Genomic DNA, 19681 nt, shown 5'->3' on the forward strand with positions numbered 1-19681 from the left:
TTGACACTGTTTTATAATGACAGCTTCAAAGAATGGATCTTTCATTTTGGTAAATAAATGTTGCGCCAACTGCCCAACCAGCACTGCTCCCACCACACACACACACACACAACAACACACACACACACACACACACACACACACACACAAACAACCAGCTGGACTGGTTGAACCAGCTTGTTTGACCAGCCTAAGGTATGCTTTTGCATAATTTTTTATGGTTTAGCTGGTCATACCAGCTTGTGATGGTCACTCTAGCTGGTTTATCTGTTGAAGTTAAATTGAAATCAAATCAGTGTCCTTGAGTACAGAGAAGTATGAAAAGTAAAGGGCATAAATCAGTTAAGTTTGCTGTCATGTGTTATACATAAAGCTATTATGTACACAACTTGACAGGCTGGTCACACCAGTATGTCACACCATCAAAGACCAGCAAGAACTGGGCCAGGACCATCTAAGACCATCAGCTAAGACAAACTAAAAATCAGCTACCAGCATAAGCTGGTATGTAGCTGTTTTTTGTTTTGTAAGCACTGAAACTTGGTACTCACATATGTTTGCAGGAAACACACACAGCTGCAGTGTTGGGAAATTGCTGGCAGGAATCTTTACAAACTGTGAGGAACTATAGAAGCAAACTCCGATTTGTGTGGCACAGGTGAAACTAATTTCATCAATGATGGCTCAGTTCCATATAGTGTACCAGTAAGCTGTGACACTGAGCCAACATGCTGGAACCAGCTCACCTAAATGGAATGCAGCCATTTTTAACACAAACAGTTTCACCTGTGCTTGTCCCACTATTGCAAGCCAGAATGTCTGCTGCGAAGAAAGCCCATTATTTGACAAGATATCCCTTCCTAAAACAGCAAAGGGCAGAAATTATAGTGTTAAGTCATGAATGCATCATCATTTGTCATTTGTCATCCAAAGTTTTTTTTGTGTTATTACTTAGAGGGGCTTTAAAGGGACAGTTAAGCCCCAAATCAAAAATACACATTTCCCCTCTCACACACATACACACACACTTTCTTTTATAAATACTGTATATAAAGTTGTCTTTTGGGTCATGCTGATTGTTTCAGTCAAATCAAACTGAGACAAGGAGAAGGCTGTTTCTCAGGAGCTGAATTTAAAAAATATACGAAAATGGTCAAAATTTCATATTGATGTTAAACTGATCTCAGTAATGTCTCTGAGACATAGGCTGGGCAAAAGAAATCTTTTTTTTAACCTTCCTCTGGGAGGCCTTGAGATTCAACGTGTTAGAAACCGAATGACACACATCACATCAGTTAATTTGGTATTTATTGTAAAGAACAAATGAAAATGTAAATGACAATTATTTTTCTCTTCTCCACTACATTCATAGAATGTCACTAAACACTCCACCGACTCGCATCTCTCCTCCATACAACATTCAGAACAGAAACACCAACACCAGTTTAACTAGCTGTCAGCAGCACCATGCTCTCTGTCACCACAGCATCTGCTTTGCATTATGTCTCCTGCCTTCAGATTAATAAATTAAAGACAATGGTACACATATAATGCAAGATGCTCATAGGATTCATGTTTATTTGCACTGCCCAGGTTGTTAAAGGCTGTGCTGATTAGTTTTCAAGTATTCCCTTACTAATTATTTCTGTGCTGGATATTATACTAAATATCTGCTTTATGATGTTCTCATCACATCATCATGGTCTGTGGATTACATTATGTGGCACAGTACAAGAATAACGTTTAAGTAAACATTATGTACATGTACTAAGAAAAAGAAAAGAGAGAACAAAATTTGTCTTGCAAATGTATATGCTAGTTTGTTTACAGTGCAGTCTCCATGCAATACTACATGCAGTTATAAAGGGTGCATGAAGAAGATATTGCATGCATGATCTTGCATACAGAGCCACCCCTGATGCTACCAGAAACGGCCCGCTGTCCAAAAACCCTCGCATGATTTCCATTTCATTCCAGTGAAATATTAACAAACACATCCCAGACTCTTTTCTAAGATGTGAGAAAGTGAGATCCACATGTGATGTAGATGACATCCACCCAAGTCCATCCTGTTCCAAACACACTGGCTTTAATCACACAGTGTGAGAGAACAGTCTTTCACACCCATTTTACGATGCCAAACTACACTGAGCCACATCAAACTGTGACTAGCTACAGCGTGCAGAGATGGTTGTGTGAACAGATTTGGTCTGCACCATCAAATTATAGTTGGCACTGTTGTATGAAAATGCTCATGGATATGAAAAAAAAAGTTTGCCATGGAGTAGTAATGCCTTAAGCACCGGCAAAAATACATAAATCTTTCAAATTTTAAAACCATAAAGAAAAGCACTAAAACAACCAGCCTCAACAAGCTTCTTGGTTTTACATTTGAAATTATTACAAAGGCCAAACAATCACTTTAGACAGGCATCAGACATGGAAAACGTTTCTCCGTGTTGTTGGATTTAACATAATACTCACTGTGCAATCAGAATTGTTTTAAAAAGGCAACAAAATCAAATGTTGAACATAGCAAGGCGGACTCTCAAAAACTAGCAATCCCTGTATCCGTTTCACAAAACATTTGACAGAGGCTTCCGATGTACAGCTCATATAAAGATACATTTTACAATGAAAATTCAAGTACATGTTTCGTAAATCAACGATGAGTCACAACTTGTTTTGAACAAATGATACATCTGTTTTAAAATTCATTAAACAGATTTGTTCCTGTGTTCAGTGTCTGATGATGAACCGCTTTGCCAGTAGAATGAGAAATTAAGAAAACAATTACAACGTGAATCACTGCAACTTCTCCTGCCAGCTGAAAGCTAAATGCTGTCGTTTTTTCTATCTGAGGAATAAATATGGCAGTGCAACTTTATGAAATTAATCTGTAACATGAGGCAGAAGCTATTTGTATCACAATGCTTAAAAAAAAACAAACAAACAAAACAACAAAAGATATGTGACAATTAGCGCTATAACCATCTGAAACACCAATCATTGTCTTTGATGTCACATCAAACTCAATTCTGCGGAAACAAATTCACTTGAACATATGAACCGACATCATGTACTGAATTGAATTCACTGGCTAAAATGTCTAATTCCTTCTTGGTAAACACAAAAAGCAGCATGCAGCTTGTTGGCAAATGTTGCCCATGGGTTCATTTAAACAATTTGTACCAAAAAGGATATCATAAACAGGAAGTGTGATTAACATATAAATCTAAGGTCACCTGATGCTGTAAAAACTAGGAGTGTCAGATCATCACGCACCAACCATAGCATAAATTGACTTTTTAAAGCAGTTGCTCTTTGTCTGTACGCTGTGTTTAACTACTTTTGTAAGGTTTGTCTATGACATCGATTCCTAATCCAGGTCAGTTTCATCCCCTAACATGCATTACACAATGTGAAATAAATATAATCACGGCTCCCACAAAACAGTGTCAACAACATATCTTTGTTTATGCAATATGATATTTTGTCATTCAGTGAAATATCATGTTGTATATAGATTAAATCATGTGGATTTAAATATCTGATGAAAACCTCAACAATATTAAGGAAAATGAATGTTCTTGCATTCAGTATACAAACACAGCACTGACATTCGGTTTCCCTTTAAGCATTTCTAAGGTACTCTATACATCCTTTTTTAATAAAAACTGTATATTTAATTGTTTGTTTGAAAACCCATTTGCCTCGACCCCAGCAAGACAAAAGAAATAGACTACATATAGCATACCAATGCCCATTCAACCCTGTATTATACAAATGAATCATTCAAATGCAACCAAAACCAAAAGCGATATTTTTATAAACATCTTAAAAGGCTGGATTTTTAAATGAACCTCTTGACTGAATGACAGCGGTTGAGTGATGACCTGATTTATTCATACTTATTCTTCTCTGTGATCACACTTGATGTAATCCCATCTGGTGTCAGTCATGTCCCTGCAAATTTAGCTCAGGATTCACTGAGGAAAAATGAGATGCTTGACTGATCTCCTCAACATGCATCTGACAATGAATTTATGGCACTGACCATCATCAAGGACTCACTGAGTCCCTCAATTCTTTGCCTCAACTTTCACATTGACTCATATTTCACCATTTTTATTCTGGGACTCAGGCAGCAGTAATAATACAAAAAAAAAGTCTTTTGTTGAGCACTAAGTATGTAAAGAACGGTAAACTTTTTGACAATTTGTGGTTGGGTTAACAGTCCATTGTCCCAGGACGAACTCTTTTGTGTAGTGGTAAATTGTTCAAGAGAAAAATAATTGGCCATGCACACAGAGTATTGCTAAGAGGTCATTTCATGGCTTAGGGATGGCCAATTAAACGGTCCATCGGTACATCTCAGCAACTGTACCTGCTTTCCAAAGAAGCTCAATCTCCCTTAGTACATTCAGTCCTGTGATATCACTCCTAGGTGTGACAGGTAAGTGTCCCAACACCTGCTCTCCCATACACTGAGAGTGACATCAGTTTGTCTCCACTGTGGTGTTTTCTCACCACTGACACCCTGGTTCCCTTAATCCGTCTTCCCATTCTCCTGAGGTGTGCTTGCTTTGCTCTGGCGTGCCGAGCGCAGCACCTTGTAGCAGCCGCGGGCGATCTTATGCATCCACATGATGTTCATGATGTCCAAGCAGATACTGGAGCAGATCCAGGCTACACGGCCACCCCAGGGCACCAGGTAGAAGGCCTCAGTGCCGTAGACCCCATACATACGCATGTAGTAGACTGGCATGACGGCGATGCGGACCACAAAAAAGACTACTGCCATGGCAACGCCGTTCGCCATGTTGGGCCGGGAGGACTTGGGGTAACCTAGTACCTCAAAGAACCAGCTAAAAACACAACACACAGTTAAGAAAATGGTGTCTATCATAATAGAGATACAATTATGAAAAGGTTTTAGACAATCAAGTAACTTGTCACTACGCTAAAGAGTTATGGCACTGCTGATCAAAGTATGTTTGGTATAATGTCAATTTTGTTCAGATAAATAGTTTAAAAATGATTTGGAATCAAGCTAATTGAAACCATGTCAATATGCTTTAGTTTAATTTCCCTTCTCACAGTTCATGTTACTAATTATCTGTGTGTATAGACTAATACCTGTACAGTTATCATTTTCACAACAAACCTGTTGTGAACCTAATGTATCTGCATATACCAGTGTTGTAGTACTCAATATCTCTCTTTGTCTCAAGACCAGGTTTTGAAGGTCTTGGTCTCGTCTCCCTATCAACCGCATTGTTACACAGTCTTTTCTCAGTCTCTCAGTCTCAGTCTCTCAAAAATATCACTTTGATTGGATGTAAAATATCCTGCTTTAAAAGCAACCACTAACTTGAGTTACTTCTTTGAAAATTTAGTAGACACTGACTCGGTCTCATCTTGCCTTGGACTTGTTCTTTACTTGGTCACAGCCACCTAAGTCTTGGTCTTTTCTCAGTCTCAATACAGTCTGGTCTTGGTAATGACTTGGTTTTGGTTCAGGTGGTCATTACTACAACACTGGTAAATACTTTACTTGCGTGGGCGATTCATTGTTCTTCAAAAGGCTAGTTGTCCTTTTCATTAAAAAGACAAATAAACAGCTTTAATTTGAGGGAGAAAATTGATTATAAAGAACAAAAAAATAACTGGATATGAGCCTACTCAAGTTTTAAAACACCACACAGGTGGCCAGTGGCCCCCTCTGGTGGTGCCACTGGCACATGCAAGAAGCATTGAATCATCTTTATGTAATTAAAATTCCAAGCAATTAACACGTTTGACACATAATCTCCAGAAATGTTGTTAACTGAGCCCCAGCCTTGAAGTTTAAGACCCAAAGCCCAGGTCATTAGCAAGCAGGTACGTACCGCTGGTTTACACATGGTGTAGAAAACTCAGCAAGCAGACGGAAGTTAGCAAAATAAGGCAACATTCCTTGGCCCTGGAAGAACAAGGTAAGAACAGGAAGACAACAAGACATGAAAGGGACAAAAACAAGACAGCGAGTCATTTGGATCAGCAGGCATGAAGCTGATGTGCCGCCTATCCCTCAGAGTTACAGGTAACAAAGGTATCATACAATGCCAAGGCATCTTTCCACATAACCATACACTATTTCATATATCAAACATTAACTGTGTGGGGAACTGAAGTCTAAAAATAGATGACGTTGTCACCAAATATAGACCTATTTGACGGATCTAACAGAAGAGCCTTCTCCTTCAGGGCACACAATTAGTCTTTAGCTAAAATTAGACTGGTCTTTAATTTGACTTCCTAATGATTCATTCTCCTCATCTATTGTGCACAGAAACTTACCCTCACTATGAAAGGAGCATAAAGAATTGGTGATGTCCAAAATAACAGATTAACTGTTTAGACTTTAATTTAAGCCACTTGTTCACAGTACAGACTTGTTGACACACTTAAATTAAATTAAATTTAAGGGGTTCATCCATTTGGGAGCATGAATGTGTTGACCCCATGTTATGGCAACTATGTGATTATCAGATATTTTGAATGTATTGCTGACATTTTTGTTAAGAATGCAACATTTGTCAAAAATGAGAATGGTTCATCCTCTCAAGTATGACAGCCTTTAGGTTTTATCACTTTGAGACCATGAATACCAACAGCAAATATAATGCAAATTGAGCATTATCATATTATTTTTTATTTAGGCATTAGTTTGTTAATTCAGAAATCTTATGATAGAATTAAGTGTCAATATATTTTTTTTAAAAAACCCCACAAAAAACCATCTCCTAGTAACCACAAATATTAATGGCAAATATTACTGGAAAATGACCAATAACTCTCGGCTCTAGAAAGACAGAATGACTGACTGACAAAGGTCTTGCTTCTGGTAAGAAATGAAATGGTTTTGCCTCATATAAGCATGCCTAAATATCAAAGTGAACCAGAAACATCTTGATCATATACTCCTTTAAAACCCAAATGCAAAAGGCAACATGCAAAAGTGAAGTAATTTTACATTTAATGAGGTAATAATCACTATTGCATCCTTACACCAAACTATAAGCTAACTACTGCTAACTCACGTTTCATGTCTTTTCATCCAGAGAGCAAAAAAATATACTGTAAAACTGCACAGCACTCATCTGAATTCCCCGCTAAACATTAAAAAGGGCATTGAACAAACACAGAACAGGCTTTGATACACAGTACAATCATACATACATTCAGCCAGCCACTATTTGAAGGAGCAATCAGAAGCCATGCAGAGTAAAGAGCAATATATTTAACTGCCACACATCATTGTTTAGAAGATAAGGGTCTGAATTTCATGTTGTCTCGGGTATGAGATCATCTTCAGCAGGTTTATGAGTGCTTGAAAAAAATCCTAATGAAATTAGCAGTGGCTGTAATATGACCTGATCAGAACTGTAAAATGCTCAAAGTACTGACAGCAGTTTCTGACTTGGACAGAAGCTACTATGATGCCCTTGAGTGATCAATCAATCTTCAGATGTTGCTAAAAAGAATGAAGATGATCTTACAACCAAGAAGCTTCCAGTACACCCCATCTTGAACCCGGCTAAGTTGCTAAATCAGCTTTTAAACATCAAACACTGTGTTAAAAATTGTGTTAAAATTGTTCCGTAGCCAAATAAATTTGAACTTAGTGCTGTGACTGAAAGACGGCATTATAGAGAGTGGGCGCTGTGATTTTCTTTATCTGATTGCAATCGAAATTAAGTTTGACTCGCGTTCCGAAACTGTATTTTGTGTGTAACTCCTGACTTATTCAGAAGACAAGTCAAACTCAAAATTAAGATAAAAGTCACCGCATTCAACTTCACCAAGATGCACGAGAAGATATATTATAAGGTTATTTGGCTAGTGGTCTGGGTTTTAAAGCATGTAAAAGAAGACTTACCGTCAGGGCTGAAACAAAAGCTGGTCATTAAAACATACTTACTATGCGACACAAACAGAGTACATCTGTTTTGCAGTTTTTGTACCATATGATTTGAACTTTCCACCTAGCATGAGCATGCTAGTACCTCTAGGAACTGGTAAGTCCATACTGTGACTGGGCATCATATCTGCTCAGTGCAACACAACAGCAATAGTAGCAGACAAGACAGGAATAGGGAAGTCCCCATCTAGATCAAGACCTGCTCTGGGTTTCTAAATGACACACAACCCATTTGGTAGTTTTTGCATGAACGGGGATGACACAACCCGACTTGATGTTGGTAGTTTTTGCATGTGGGGTTTGAAGAGGAGCTATTTATGTTAAAGTCAGCGGAGGACACAGACAGACAGATATATTAGAAGAAAAAAAAAGATGCCACCACAATTGGAAGCAAATAAGAAGCAACACTTAACACTGAGAAGAAAGGCATGCATCTAACATTTACACAGCAGTTATTATATTATCATTTTGGTTAAGCTATACTTGACTGTTAAAACACACACACACACAAAATACAGCTTATGCTGCTATTAAAAAAAATCATACAATTTCTTGAACACAGTTTTGACCAAGACATCTGTGACTAATTCAGAAATAATCAAAACATATCAACAAGCTTATGACATTAAGCTGATTTGCATTTTTGTAATACTATCGAAATAAATCAAATTAAATTAACTTAATTTGGCTGTGTGCCTCTGGGTTAAATATTAATATTGAGTCATCAGAATTTATTGTGTATTTGACATGAAAACTTCCACATAAACACACCCAACACATTAACTAATAAGACTTTGACAACATATGACACATTTGACTGGGTACAGAACTAAATAAAATGAAAATGACATCAAGGGTTAACCACTTTTCAGTGGTTTTATCGCAAATGTAATATGACTACAGTAGAGTGGCTCGCAAGGTGTTTTCTAACACGGCAGTCATTCTGTTATCCGGCATGAATTTCGGGGTCTAGTCCGAGGAAACAGTCATGAGTGTCCAGTAACAGTATGGCCTACTCGGTCTCAGTTACCTGACTGTTTTAGATACAGGGGCTTGCTCTTTTCTACAAATGAAAGGCTGGATTTACAGTCAGCTATGAATCATTTCTTTGTTATATCTTTTATCACAAAGATGTGACACTGTTTTTATTGTATAATTATTGTTTGGGCATTGATATGTGGAAAAGTATATTGAACAAAAACAGTTTTTTGATGCACACAATAGATATATATGTCAAACTTTGGTTGCAGATTTGTTCAAATCAGCGTTAATGAGCACTTCTCTTTTTCCCCAAACAATCCATCCGCATGAAAGGTGTGGCATATCAATCACAATAAAAGGTCCCTCTTAAGAAATCACACAACACAATGCTGATGTTGCAAGTTTTAAGGGGATGTGCTATTGGCAATGCTGACTGCAGAAATGTCCTCCAGAGCTGTTGCCCGTGAACTGAATTATTAATACACACCTGCAAGCCATCTCCTAAGATGTTTATGTTGATTTGGCAGTACATCCAACTGCCTCAAAACCACAGACCACATGTCGTGCTGTTTAAAACATATCTTGATGTGCCACACCTGTCACGTGGATGCATTATCTTGGAAAAGGAGTAGATTTTGATAAATTTGTGACTAAAAATTCAGAGAAACGTTTCTATGAAGTGCATGAAAAAAGTTGTTGATCTTTAATTTGAACCTGTGAAAAATGGGAGCGAAAATAAAAGCTTAAAATGTTGTCCAGTGTAATATTCCTCAATAAAAAAGCAATAAAGACAGAGAAATAACAGATAAAAATATGATATGTGTCATATTAAAGAAGAGCAAATCTGTAAATCCAGCCGGTGACTGGAATTTAGATAGCAGTTAGATGTAAATTAGAAAATCAGTTAAGCACACAGAGCAATGCACACTGTATGTCCTTTTGCCTTTTCTGCATATAGAAAATACAGAGCATGTATTGTTGGGGGACAAACTGAAGTTTACTTAACTTAAATAAAATGGGTATAAAGGAAACTTTAAAGAGTATAACAAACATTAACTCTAAAATCACTTCAAAGTCAGAGTGCAACTGACCCGACAGAATAGATTCAACATATTATTAAAAAAAAGGGCCTGGCTATCTAGTGATGCACTTTCACCTTGGGGGTCATGTGGATGACAGTATCTGAGTGGCTTTGTAAGTTTTCCCTCATCAGGGAATCTCAGGAGGAGTGTAAGGAAGAGAAAGAAGAGGCAGAACTAGGCTCTGGCACAAAAAGCAGACAGGCGGAAGATAACGTATATAGGCAGATAAGTAATTAAGAATGTTAAAATACTCTTTGTTGGCATGCACAGTAACAGGAAAAAGGAAACCCTGTCTGTGTAGAATGCTTCAGAGCTGCCAGCATGCACACAGTGGTTACAGTTAAGCATTCAGCTGCGCTAAGCTCAGAAAAGTTCAGCTTACGTCAGGTCACACAACATTGAAAAGGGGGTCAGAAAAACAAACAGAAAGCACAGAAATTGTAAGGGCAAGGTGAGGGTGGGGAGGGGAAGAGGGGGGGTCATCAGCCAGTACCATCATTGAGCATTCCATGCAAAAAATACCATATTCATTCATTTCCATCATAATTATCAACAGATCCTGGAGACCTAGAGGGTTTCAGATTGAACCAAGAGTGAACAGCACTGCCCATGAACGCTGAGGACACTAAACACTCTCCGTTTCTAGATAAGAGCCAACTGGGTACTAGCAGTGCAGCAATAAAGAGTATAATTGGCACATCAGATGATTGTGAAATTACTATCAGGCTAATGTCCTCAAACAGATGAACACAGAAGAGCTGATAAGGTGTATTATTTAAGTCAACCATTATGTTCTTTGGTAAGAGGGCTTTTACAGTTCAGCGCTAACCATAGATAAATAAGAATAAAATATCAAACCAACGTACCTACCATTATCAGTGTCCTTCCTGCAATCCTACAGGAACTTAATTCTTTGCCTTGTGTCCTGTTTTTCTTCTTTTCTTTTTGGCTTTTGCCTTTATTATGTATAAGACAGTTTGAGCGTGAAATGGGGAAGGAAAGTGGACGACATGCAGCAAAGGGCCTCAGGTTGGAGTCGGACCTGCGGCAAATGCGGTGAGGAGGACATAGCCTCTGTAGATGGGCACTCGCTCTATCAGGTGAGTTACTGGTCACCCCACTGTGTTTCTGAATAACAGAGATTATTATCTCAGAATTATAAGTAGTTTTCATGTTTTGTTGAGATAATAATTTTGCAAATTCTTAATTTTCTAAATTTAAGAGATCATTATTCTGGTAATTCAGGAAAACAAGAGCAGATTGTTTTTCCCAATTTGCTAATTTGTATGAATGAATGACATAATAATGTTGTATATTTTTGCTTTTCCGGAATTTTGAGATTATTACTCCCTTAATTCACATAATTATTCCCTTAATTCAGGAAAACAAAAGTGAAGTCGATTCAAGAGCAGAGTATTTTTCCAATCTGCTCTAGTTTTGCTGAATTAACAAGATAATAATCTCCTGAATTCTCTTTTTTTCCTGATTTTAATTCCGATTTCAGTGTTTTTTTTTTTAATTATGGCGAAACAGAAAAGATATTTTTTCCAAGAAAACTTTTCCTATAATTATGAGATAATAATGTAATTAATTCAGAAAAAAATTGCATTTTTTCCCCTATGAAAACATTTCTGATAATTCTGAGATTGTTTTTTCATCTTAGAAAAACAGAGCTCATATTTTTTTCCTCTCAAAGTTCTACCACATAATTTTCTATAGCAGTTTATTTTCACTTCCACTGAAAGCAACAAAACCAAAGAGGTGGACTTTAAACATCCATAGGGTTTCCTTCCCTTATGTGTTTGTACAGTCTGGCATATGTTACTTTTTGCACTTGCTGACCTTGCCTTGTGCATATTTAACTAACCTATGGGGGCTGCATGGCTGTGAGGGGACAGTCATGGACACTTACAAATGGTGACTAAATCAGGGAAAAGACTCAGCTTGACAGGACACGGCTGTTCACCCTTGGCTGTCTCCTTCCCATCTTGCCTGCACATTCTGCTATTGGACAATAGGGCACTCACCAGTACATAGTAGTAAGCATACAACGCTGCCAGATGGTGAACTACAAAAAACTTGTCGCCTATCGCCTTCCAATAGTAAAATATTAGCAGCAGATCTGTAAAACAGAAGTAGATGGAAAAGAGAGATTACATGTCATTGGAGCAATCAAAACATTTTTTAAAGTAAACACAGCTGTTACTATAAGCTTTTAACACTTCATTCAAAAATGGTCTATGCTGACACAAAAAGTTAGGGCCCAAACTCAAGTGAGTCATATCTTATTATCAATAATGTAATTGTTCTTTTGGTCTTACTTTCACAAACATTACTTAAGTAAACTGTATGTTTGTCTTACCAGATATGAGGTAGCCTGTTGTGATGGCAACATTAGTCTTCACCAGTGTAGGATCTCCCCTATTGAAAAAAACAACACATTTGGTTTGGCAGGGGTTGTGAGTTTAAATGTTCAAAGTCCATATGTGTAGGCGTTGAAAATATCTGAATTTGCTGACTTCTTGTGGTAGTATCAAAAAGAAACAGAGAGGAACAGCGCCTGAATTAGTAAAGCCACCTCCAACTTGCAGGAGATTTCCAATTTGCATGTTTTTTTTTTACCAGCCAAAATAATTACCTGTTTGATTTCACATGCATATTTGTTTCAGTACATTTTATTGTGAATTATGTAGAAGGCAAACTTAAAGAACTTAGTTATTTGATGCTATAAAAGAGGGTTTAATATCATGACTGACAGCTGTGTGCACCAATCGGTGTGCTATGGCGCTGATCATGATTGGTTGGATGGGTGAATGAGTGGAAACTCACTACTGCGCAGACTCTTATTCCAAATAACGTCATCACTATAAGACAGCAGCAGCCATATCTGGGATTTTTTTGTACAGTGGGAGTAAGTGGAGACGCATATCGTCTATCTTAATATGCCGTCTATATTCCAAACCATTCCTTACACTTGTGCTCTTTAATTTTTTGGTTTTGGAAAAGGTAAAAAAGAGACACCAACCCTCTATACTCTTCGTATACCATCAGTCATTTTTACTCCAACCCCTTGCACCCTTCTTTAACCTGTGAATGAGTCCAAAGCTCGAAAGACCTGCCATGACTACGGTTACTAAGATATGACCGCACAATCTGGCGATTTGTGAAAAAAAAGACAACAAACTGTATAAAATTAACGAAAAAAACTGTTGAAAGCAAAAATAAAAAACAAGCGATTTTACTGCCAAACCCTTACCAGACTGGGTCTTCATTGACGGCATCATCAAAGAACAAGATGTACAAACAGAAGATTCCCACCAACAGCGCGTGAAACGTCGACACCGTCCTGAAATTTAAAAAAAAAACACAGCCGTGAAGATCGACTCCTGTCCAACAATACTGACACGTCAGAGATTTTGTGTTCAAAAAGCCTGCCAAATGGAATAGCGAGTGTTGTCATGAAAAGCGCCTTGAAGCTGTAGTTTAGAGTGCTGAATTTTGAGTACTCACAGTAAATCAACTGATTGCCTGTCAGGGCTGCACACAGATTCAGACCAATTAGACTAAGAGATTAAACACTGCTGAAGGGTCGGGCAGAGCAGCACACAGTCCCAGTCAGTCATCAAGGCAGCGAGACAGTTCGACACTTCTCAGCAATCAGTCAGTGAGACACAATGACGGCCACGCAGACTGTAAGACTGCCTCGGTAAGAATCTGTAAAGTCATAGGCCTCAGCAGGGATCTCCACTGATCACTCACTTTCATTTGCTCATAAACCATGTGACCATTTCAATTTCACAAGTGCTCTCATGAGTAATAAACAGAGTATGAGAGGAAATGAAAATGAGTGATTCATGCAAGGTGGACCCCGGCTGCATCACTTAAAACACTCTTGGACATCCAGAGGCCTTCAGTCTAGAGTGCAGGCTTTCACTGTGCTCATAATGCAGCCTGTCTTTCTCACTCAAGAAAAAACACTCCATCTTCTGGATCTAGCCAGTATCTGCAATGTTCTCACAACAAGTTAGCAGATAAAACGGCAACATGACAACAGATGACACTTGGTTGTTGTTTGATCAAATTGTCTGTTCATCAGTTATGAACACTTTGTCCCTAAAGCATTCCTACTTGTCGGTTCATTTTGACTGAACTGTGAAGATAAAATAGCAGATTATTGCTTCTGTAAAATACTATGTCCAAAAGGAATGATAGCATTAGACATGAAAAAGTGCAGAAACATAATGGATAACAGTATTTTAAATAAATATTTGGAGGTTTTTTTTGTTTGTTTTTTTTACATTTTACAATCTGTAAAAAAAAAAAAAAAGGAAAAAAAGAGGTCGAATCAACAAAAAGCTCTGCCAAATCAAGGGTGAAAAAAACGCTCCAAGCACTGTTCCGCTGAGTTTCCACCATGCTGCCGCCACCTTGAAACACTGGCATGTGGAGCAAACATTGCAAAATACACAACGCATCCTACTCGTGAGTCAGATATTAGTGTCACAGGAAATATGTAGGTTGACTGAGACAAACCCCCCTCTGGCCATCATCTGCGCTGAGAGCAGTGTAACAGTCTCTGCTGTACATGGAGTGTAAATAATATTCAGACTCATCACCATTAAAGTTAATGTCGGGTCACCTTGAGTTCCATTCCACCTTCTGCTTGTCACTGAGGATGAGGAAGCCGGGGCTGATGCGCATGGACATCCAGGGGCTGACTTTGTGGAAGAGCCACTGGAAGGTGAAGAAACTGGTCACCGAGATGGTAAGAATAAGCTGGGTGAATGGGTCCATGGCCACCCAACCCCGCTGTGTGAGGATGGACAGACAGAAGGTACAGGTTAGGACGAGGACTGGTCCAGTCCTGTCAATTTTTAACTCACGTCTAGTAAGGGGGGGCTGCCACTGGCCTTCTCCTGAATCTGTGGCCTCATAGTGTGGGAAACGAACAGCTATCAAAGACAAGAGTTGACGGATAAAGGTTTTTAAGGGCCGTTACTGATTATTAGTAGTTAATGAGACTGATTACCAATACTCTGAACTGATGCATTTACAATAAAAATAAAAATCTTTCCATCAATGCTTAGAATTTGGAATATAACAAACTCCAATACAAAACTTCATTTAAATGCCTTTGGCAAATATTAAAACAAAACAGAAAAACTCAACATCATATACAAGTTCCCAGCAACTTTTTAAAAAATATAATGTCAAGTGAAAATTTTAAATAAGAAATGAATAAATAAAAAAATTGCTCCCTAAGGTTTTACGAAATAAAAGTTTCTCCCATGCAGAAACTTTATTTGCACTTTTTAATTTATTTAGTTTTTATCTGTGATCATTAAACAAATACCGATACAGCTCTTTATGTCTTCAGAGCTTCTACCAAAAACTGGTGGTTGAAACATTTCAGAAGTTGAATTTTTGGTCCTTCTTGGGTGTATTTCACAGAGGAAATGTGGCTCCTCAGACAGAAAACAAAACTATCACACTCAGTGTCTGTGAGCTGAAACCAGTCATTGTGGTTTGAGCACACAGGTTGTAAAGCCACACAAACCTTCTTTCCCAGAAAGCTCTGCAACAAAAAAAAAAATGTATGATGTTATGATGTGAGTCCCAGTAAGCTGCACCATAAGAATATGCTTTTACACCCACCTTGAGCTTGGCTTTGTTTGCTTCAATAAAACACACCCAAGAGGCAGTGTCCAATCATTACATAAACCTTTTAGCGCTGTTACATCTTCTGAGTGACACTAAAGAGTTTTTCTTCATTGCAGGGAAGAGCATATCATCAAATTAACATCCACCTAGTCAGAGTTGGTCAGGATCTACCTGCGCATGCACAAACCTGTCTCGCAGTCTGTATTTAAGAGTTTGCTTCATATAACCATCAATCATTATTTCTCTTCAACCAAAACAAAAGCTACATGTGTAAAACGCTGAGCAAAGTACACAGGGCCACGCTCCAGACACATCTTGGCACTCACAACCATGTGTGTTTTGATCAACAACACAATGAGTACCTGACTGGTAACCAAAACAAATACAGACCCAGTTTACAAAAGACAAGTGACTATATAAAATCTGGATGACTGAACAGTCCGACCCCTGTTTGCATAGCACACAGTGGATCCAGAATTCCCAAAACCTTTAGCACATGCCCTTGAGCTGTACACATGGCTGGTGTGTTCCCTGTTGCTGGTTAAAGTGTCAAACTGACCCAAAAGTACTACAGTCACTTTTGGGTCAGTTTGACACTGAATATTTAGCATATTTAACAAATAGCTTTGTTTCAGCTATTGAAGTCATTACTCATCATCAGATCCTTCAATAGTGGAAACAAAGCAAATATGTGGGGACAAATTCCATATTTCATATACTGGAGAAAACATAAACCTGTGAAATGCCTTCTTCTTAGTTTTTAATAATACCTAATTTTTAGTTACTATTTTTTGGAATGCATACTTTTTAGTTACTAGTTGTTTTTTTATGTTTTCTTATTAGTTACTATTTGTTGGCTACTTTCAAGTTAGTACTTTTCTGGAGTGCCACCTCTGTAGTTACGTATTATTGGTTACTAGTTTTTGTTTTGTTTTTTGAATGCCTACATTTTACATTTTAGTAACTAAATTTTTGGAATGCCAACTTTTAAGTTCTTTTGGAAAGCCTACGTTTTTGTAACTAGTTATTTTTTAATGCCTACTTTTTGGTTTCTACTTTTTGTTAAGTTTAGTTTTTTGAATGCTTATATTTTAGTTAGTAGTTTTTTTTGATGCTTACTTTTTAGTTACTGGTACTTAGTAATTTTTGATATGACTAAACAAGTAGAAATCATCGTCACAGCACTGGCAATAAACAAATATTGCACAGCTCAGCTACAGACTGATCTTCTGTTCATGTGTCAGTTTCAGAGGGTTATGAGAGAGTGATAGCATAGCTTTGCTGTAAGAGCATCCTTAATGGACACCGGTCAGCCATGTGCTGGAAAATGAGAATTGAACATTGCACATGGTATAAAGGGCCATCAGCACAGAATGGTTCAATAAAATCAATGTCATATAATTAAATTCAATATCTAGGCCCTGAAGTAACATGATGTGGAGTAAAACTCTGCAAAAAATCCAAATAAAATAAAATAAATGAAAAAAAAAAAATCGGTCTATTTCCTCATATTTGCGTCAAAAGTTGGTGCTGTCTATATGACTTCAAAGGTCAAAAGTGATCAGCTCTGCATACACTCTGGCTTGTGGCCAGGAAATGTGTGTCAGGGACAGTGGTCCACTGCGGACAGAGTCCAGAGCAGTGAACTGTTTCATGAGTGCTGCCTGGAGCTATTTGCATATGGACTGATTTGACTGTGCCAGCTCTTTGTAAGAGGCCAAGTCAGTTAACTTTATATATTTACATCTCCAAAGTAAAAGAACAGACCATCTCCCAACACAGGCATACTAAAAGAAAAACACACACACACGCCTGACTCCCTGGAGTCCTGGCCTTGGTGATTTTATACCTGCCTTTGTTCCTGCGTTACGCCAAAGAAATGCTCGCGGACAAACAGTGTGTGCATTGAAAGACTTTAGCCAAGAAAAAGTCACCAGGGAACTGAAAGGCCAATTCCATTGAGTCCTCTCCTTTTGCACGCCTGTAATACATTAGCGAGCAGCAAGCACAAGTACTTTAATGTAGCATGCTGCAAGGCAGAAAGACTTTTTTCTTAATAGAGGGATACTTCAAGAGTCCATGCTGGGATTTTAACCGAGTGGATATCTGGAAGACTACCTTGAGCCATTAGAGGAGCAGAGAGACACACGCATGTATGCTTCTCGCATGTGCAGTTCCCTGTTGCCAAGGGCAAACGGTTACAGAGGTCGACTTAAGGATACAGAGCGACAACAGCTGAAGTACCAAACCAAGCACTGTCGTTGTGCAGAGCCTCTCACAAAAACCTGCCTTTCAACAAACACATTTGTTGAGTCGAGTGTGTTTCTTTAGCAAACTGTTGTATACACTGTAAACAAAGAGTTAACAATGAATTTGCTAAGATTTTAACGGGCTGCTCACACACTTCCTGGCAGATCTGTTAAGCTGTAAGAAGGCTGGTATTTATTGCCAATGATTCAATATAGACCTGCAGTGATATAGACAAAGAGGGCAGGAACTAGATCACCCAATCAGGACTCTTGAAAAGCATCACCCAATTATTTCTGAGAAAAGCAATCTCTTTGCCCAAACCCAGCTAACAGGAAACGTTCCCGCAACTTTAGCTGACATTACCTAGAAGCTGCAATGATGTTTCAAAGAAAACATTTTGATCTAATGTTCAAAGGACATTTAAAGGGTGTTTATTGTTTCAAATAATGTTCCTATATGGTTAAATGCTGACTGAGATGTAATGTTTTGGTGATAATGAGAGGTGACAGATCAGAAGATGTTCTTTTTGTAAAACGTTACACAAACATTTTGAAAGCCACATTCAGAACATGTTAGGAGGCCCGAGATTACAGAACTTTTTTTGGTGAAAATGTAGTGTAATATGATATGTTAGAACAAAAACATTTTTGTGATGTTTACAGAGAATGCCACCCTAACTTTAAGAATAAGGTTCTGGGAACTAAAAGAAAACTTGAAAATATTACTAAAACATTGCATTGTTGCAGTGTAACATTCCCCGAGTGTTTTTAGCACCAAAAACTGTTATCACAAGAAGAAAGAAAAGCAGATGTGCATGTCTAAAATGGATTTGGCTGTTACAAGGTGGAAATAATGACTTTGGGGGAATGAACTCCAAACTAGGCAGTGTTATTCAGACAACCGCTGATTTATTATTGTGTCAACCATTAAGATAGACACCGGTATGCTTGGGCCCGCCTTGAGGGTAGGCCAATGTCGATCTGCACATCGCTTAAACAGGTTTTTCCTTGAAGGCTGTTTTGCCAGCGTCATATTTACAGGAACGTAAGGGTAAAATACGCTTGCGTAAGAAGGGTGGACCTCTTTTTTTAAGAGGAAACGTTAGCCCCCACGAAAATAACTCCGCTATGTGCATCACTGGATCGCATTTTAGAGATGCTCGGGAGAAATCGATCGCCTGAAGCAAACATGTTATAAACCATCATTGAGGGGTTTTTTTCTCTTTAGGCACACACAAGGCCAGTTCACGCCGCATTGCCTGGCCAGCTGCTGTAAAATGTGTTGAGGGGAAAAATAACACTGGCCTGCTCGTGTGTCTAGTACCAGCCACAGACAGGCTATGTTAAGAGTGGAAATATAAGATCCTACCTTAAGACGTTCATTAAGATGATTTGCGCTTCACTCCCTCAACTGGTTATGGTTTCCTGGATCGCTTTCGAAGCCGTGTTTGTTGAGTCAAAGCTACAGCCATGTCGAGTCATTTTTTTTTGTGTGATAAACAAGACGAGCCCGCCTCTTGGTCCACACACACGCTAACAACTCGTGGGGGATGCGGAGCTCCGCGTCGGCTTTGCGGTGTTTACAGAGGATCCCATCCGACGCGAAACGTGCATAATTGCAGAGGTGCAGATCATGCAGCTCGATGCTCGATTAGAGAAACGATGGGGGGTGTTACTGTGTGAGGTAACTCTCCCCCTCTCCGCCTCTCTCTTTCCTATAGGGCTCGAATTACAGCTGAATT

At 38.5% G+C, this 19681-nt stretch overlaps 1 protein-coding gene across 1 annotated transcript; it reads right to left on the reverse strand.

Moving 5' to 3' along the window:
• Positions 1-1291: 1291 nt before the first annotated feature.
• LOC121960931 (TLC domain-containing protein 4-B-like) lies at positions 1292-19681 on the reverse strand. The gene is made up of 7 exons (XM_042510834.1): positions 19309-19681; positions 14669-14838; positions 13286-13375; positions 12392-12450; positions 12057-12151; positions 5892-5965; positions 1292-4868 (listed from the first exon to the last, which is right to left on the reverse strand). Exons 2-7 carry the CDS (start codon positions 14821-14823, stop codon positions 4550-4552), a joined length of 792 nt encoding a protein of 263 aa, XP_042366768.1. The 5' UTR covers positions 14824-14838; positions 19309-19681; the 3' UTR covers positions 1292-4549.

This window comes from Plectropomus leopardus, chromosome 21 (assembly GCF_008729295.1).
Source record: "Plectropomus leopardus isolate mb chromosome 21, YSFRI_Pleo_2.0, whole genome shotgun sequence".
Lineage (NCBI taxonomy): Eukaryota > Metazoa > Chordata > Actinopteri > Perciformes > Serranidae > Plectropomus > Plectropomus leopardus.

What these genes read in the sequence shown, in the direction of transcription:
- LOC121960931 (XM_042510834.1), bottom strand. Translation starts at nt 14,823, where the DNA reads ATGGACCCATTCACCCAGCTTATTCTTACCATCTCGGTGACCAGTTTC. An exon ending in AACAGGCTACCTCATATCTG is followed by an intron (nt 12,152 to 12,391) that starts GTAAGACAAACA and finishes TCTGTTTTACAG; the next exon opens with ATCTGCTGCTAATATTTTAC. An exon ending in ATGCTTACTACTATGTACTG is followed by an intron (nt 5,966 to 12,056) that starts GTGAGTGCCCTA and finishes TTGTTCTTCCAG; the next exon opens with GGCCAAGGAATGTTGCCTTA.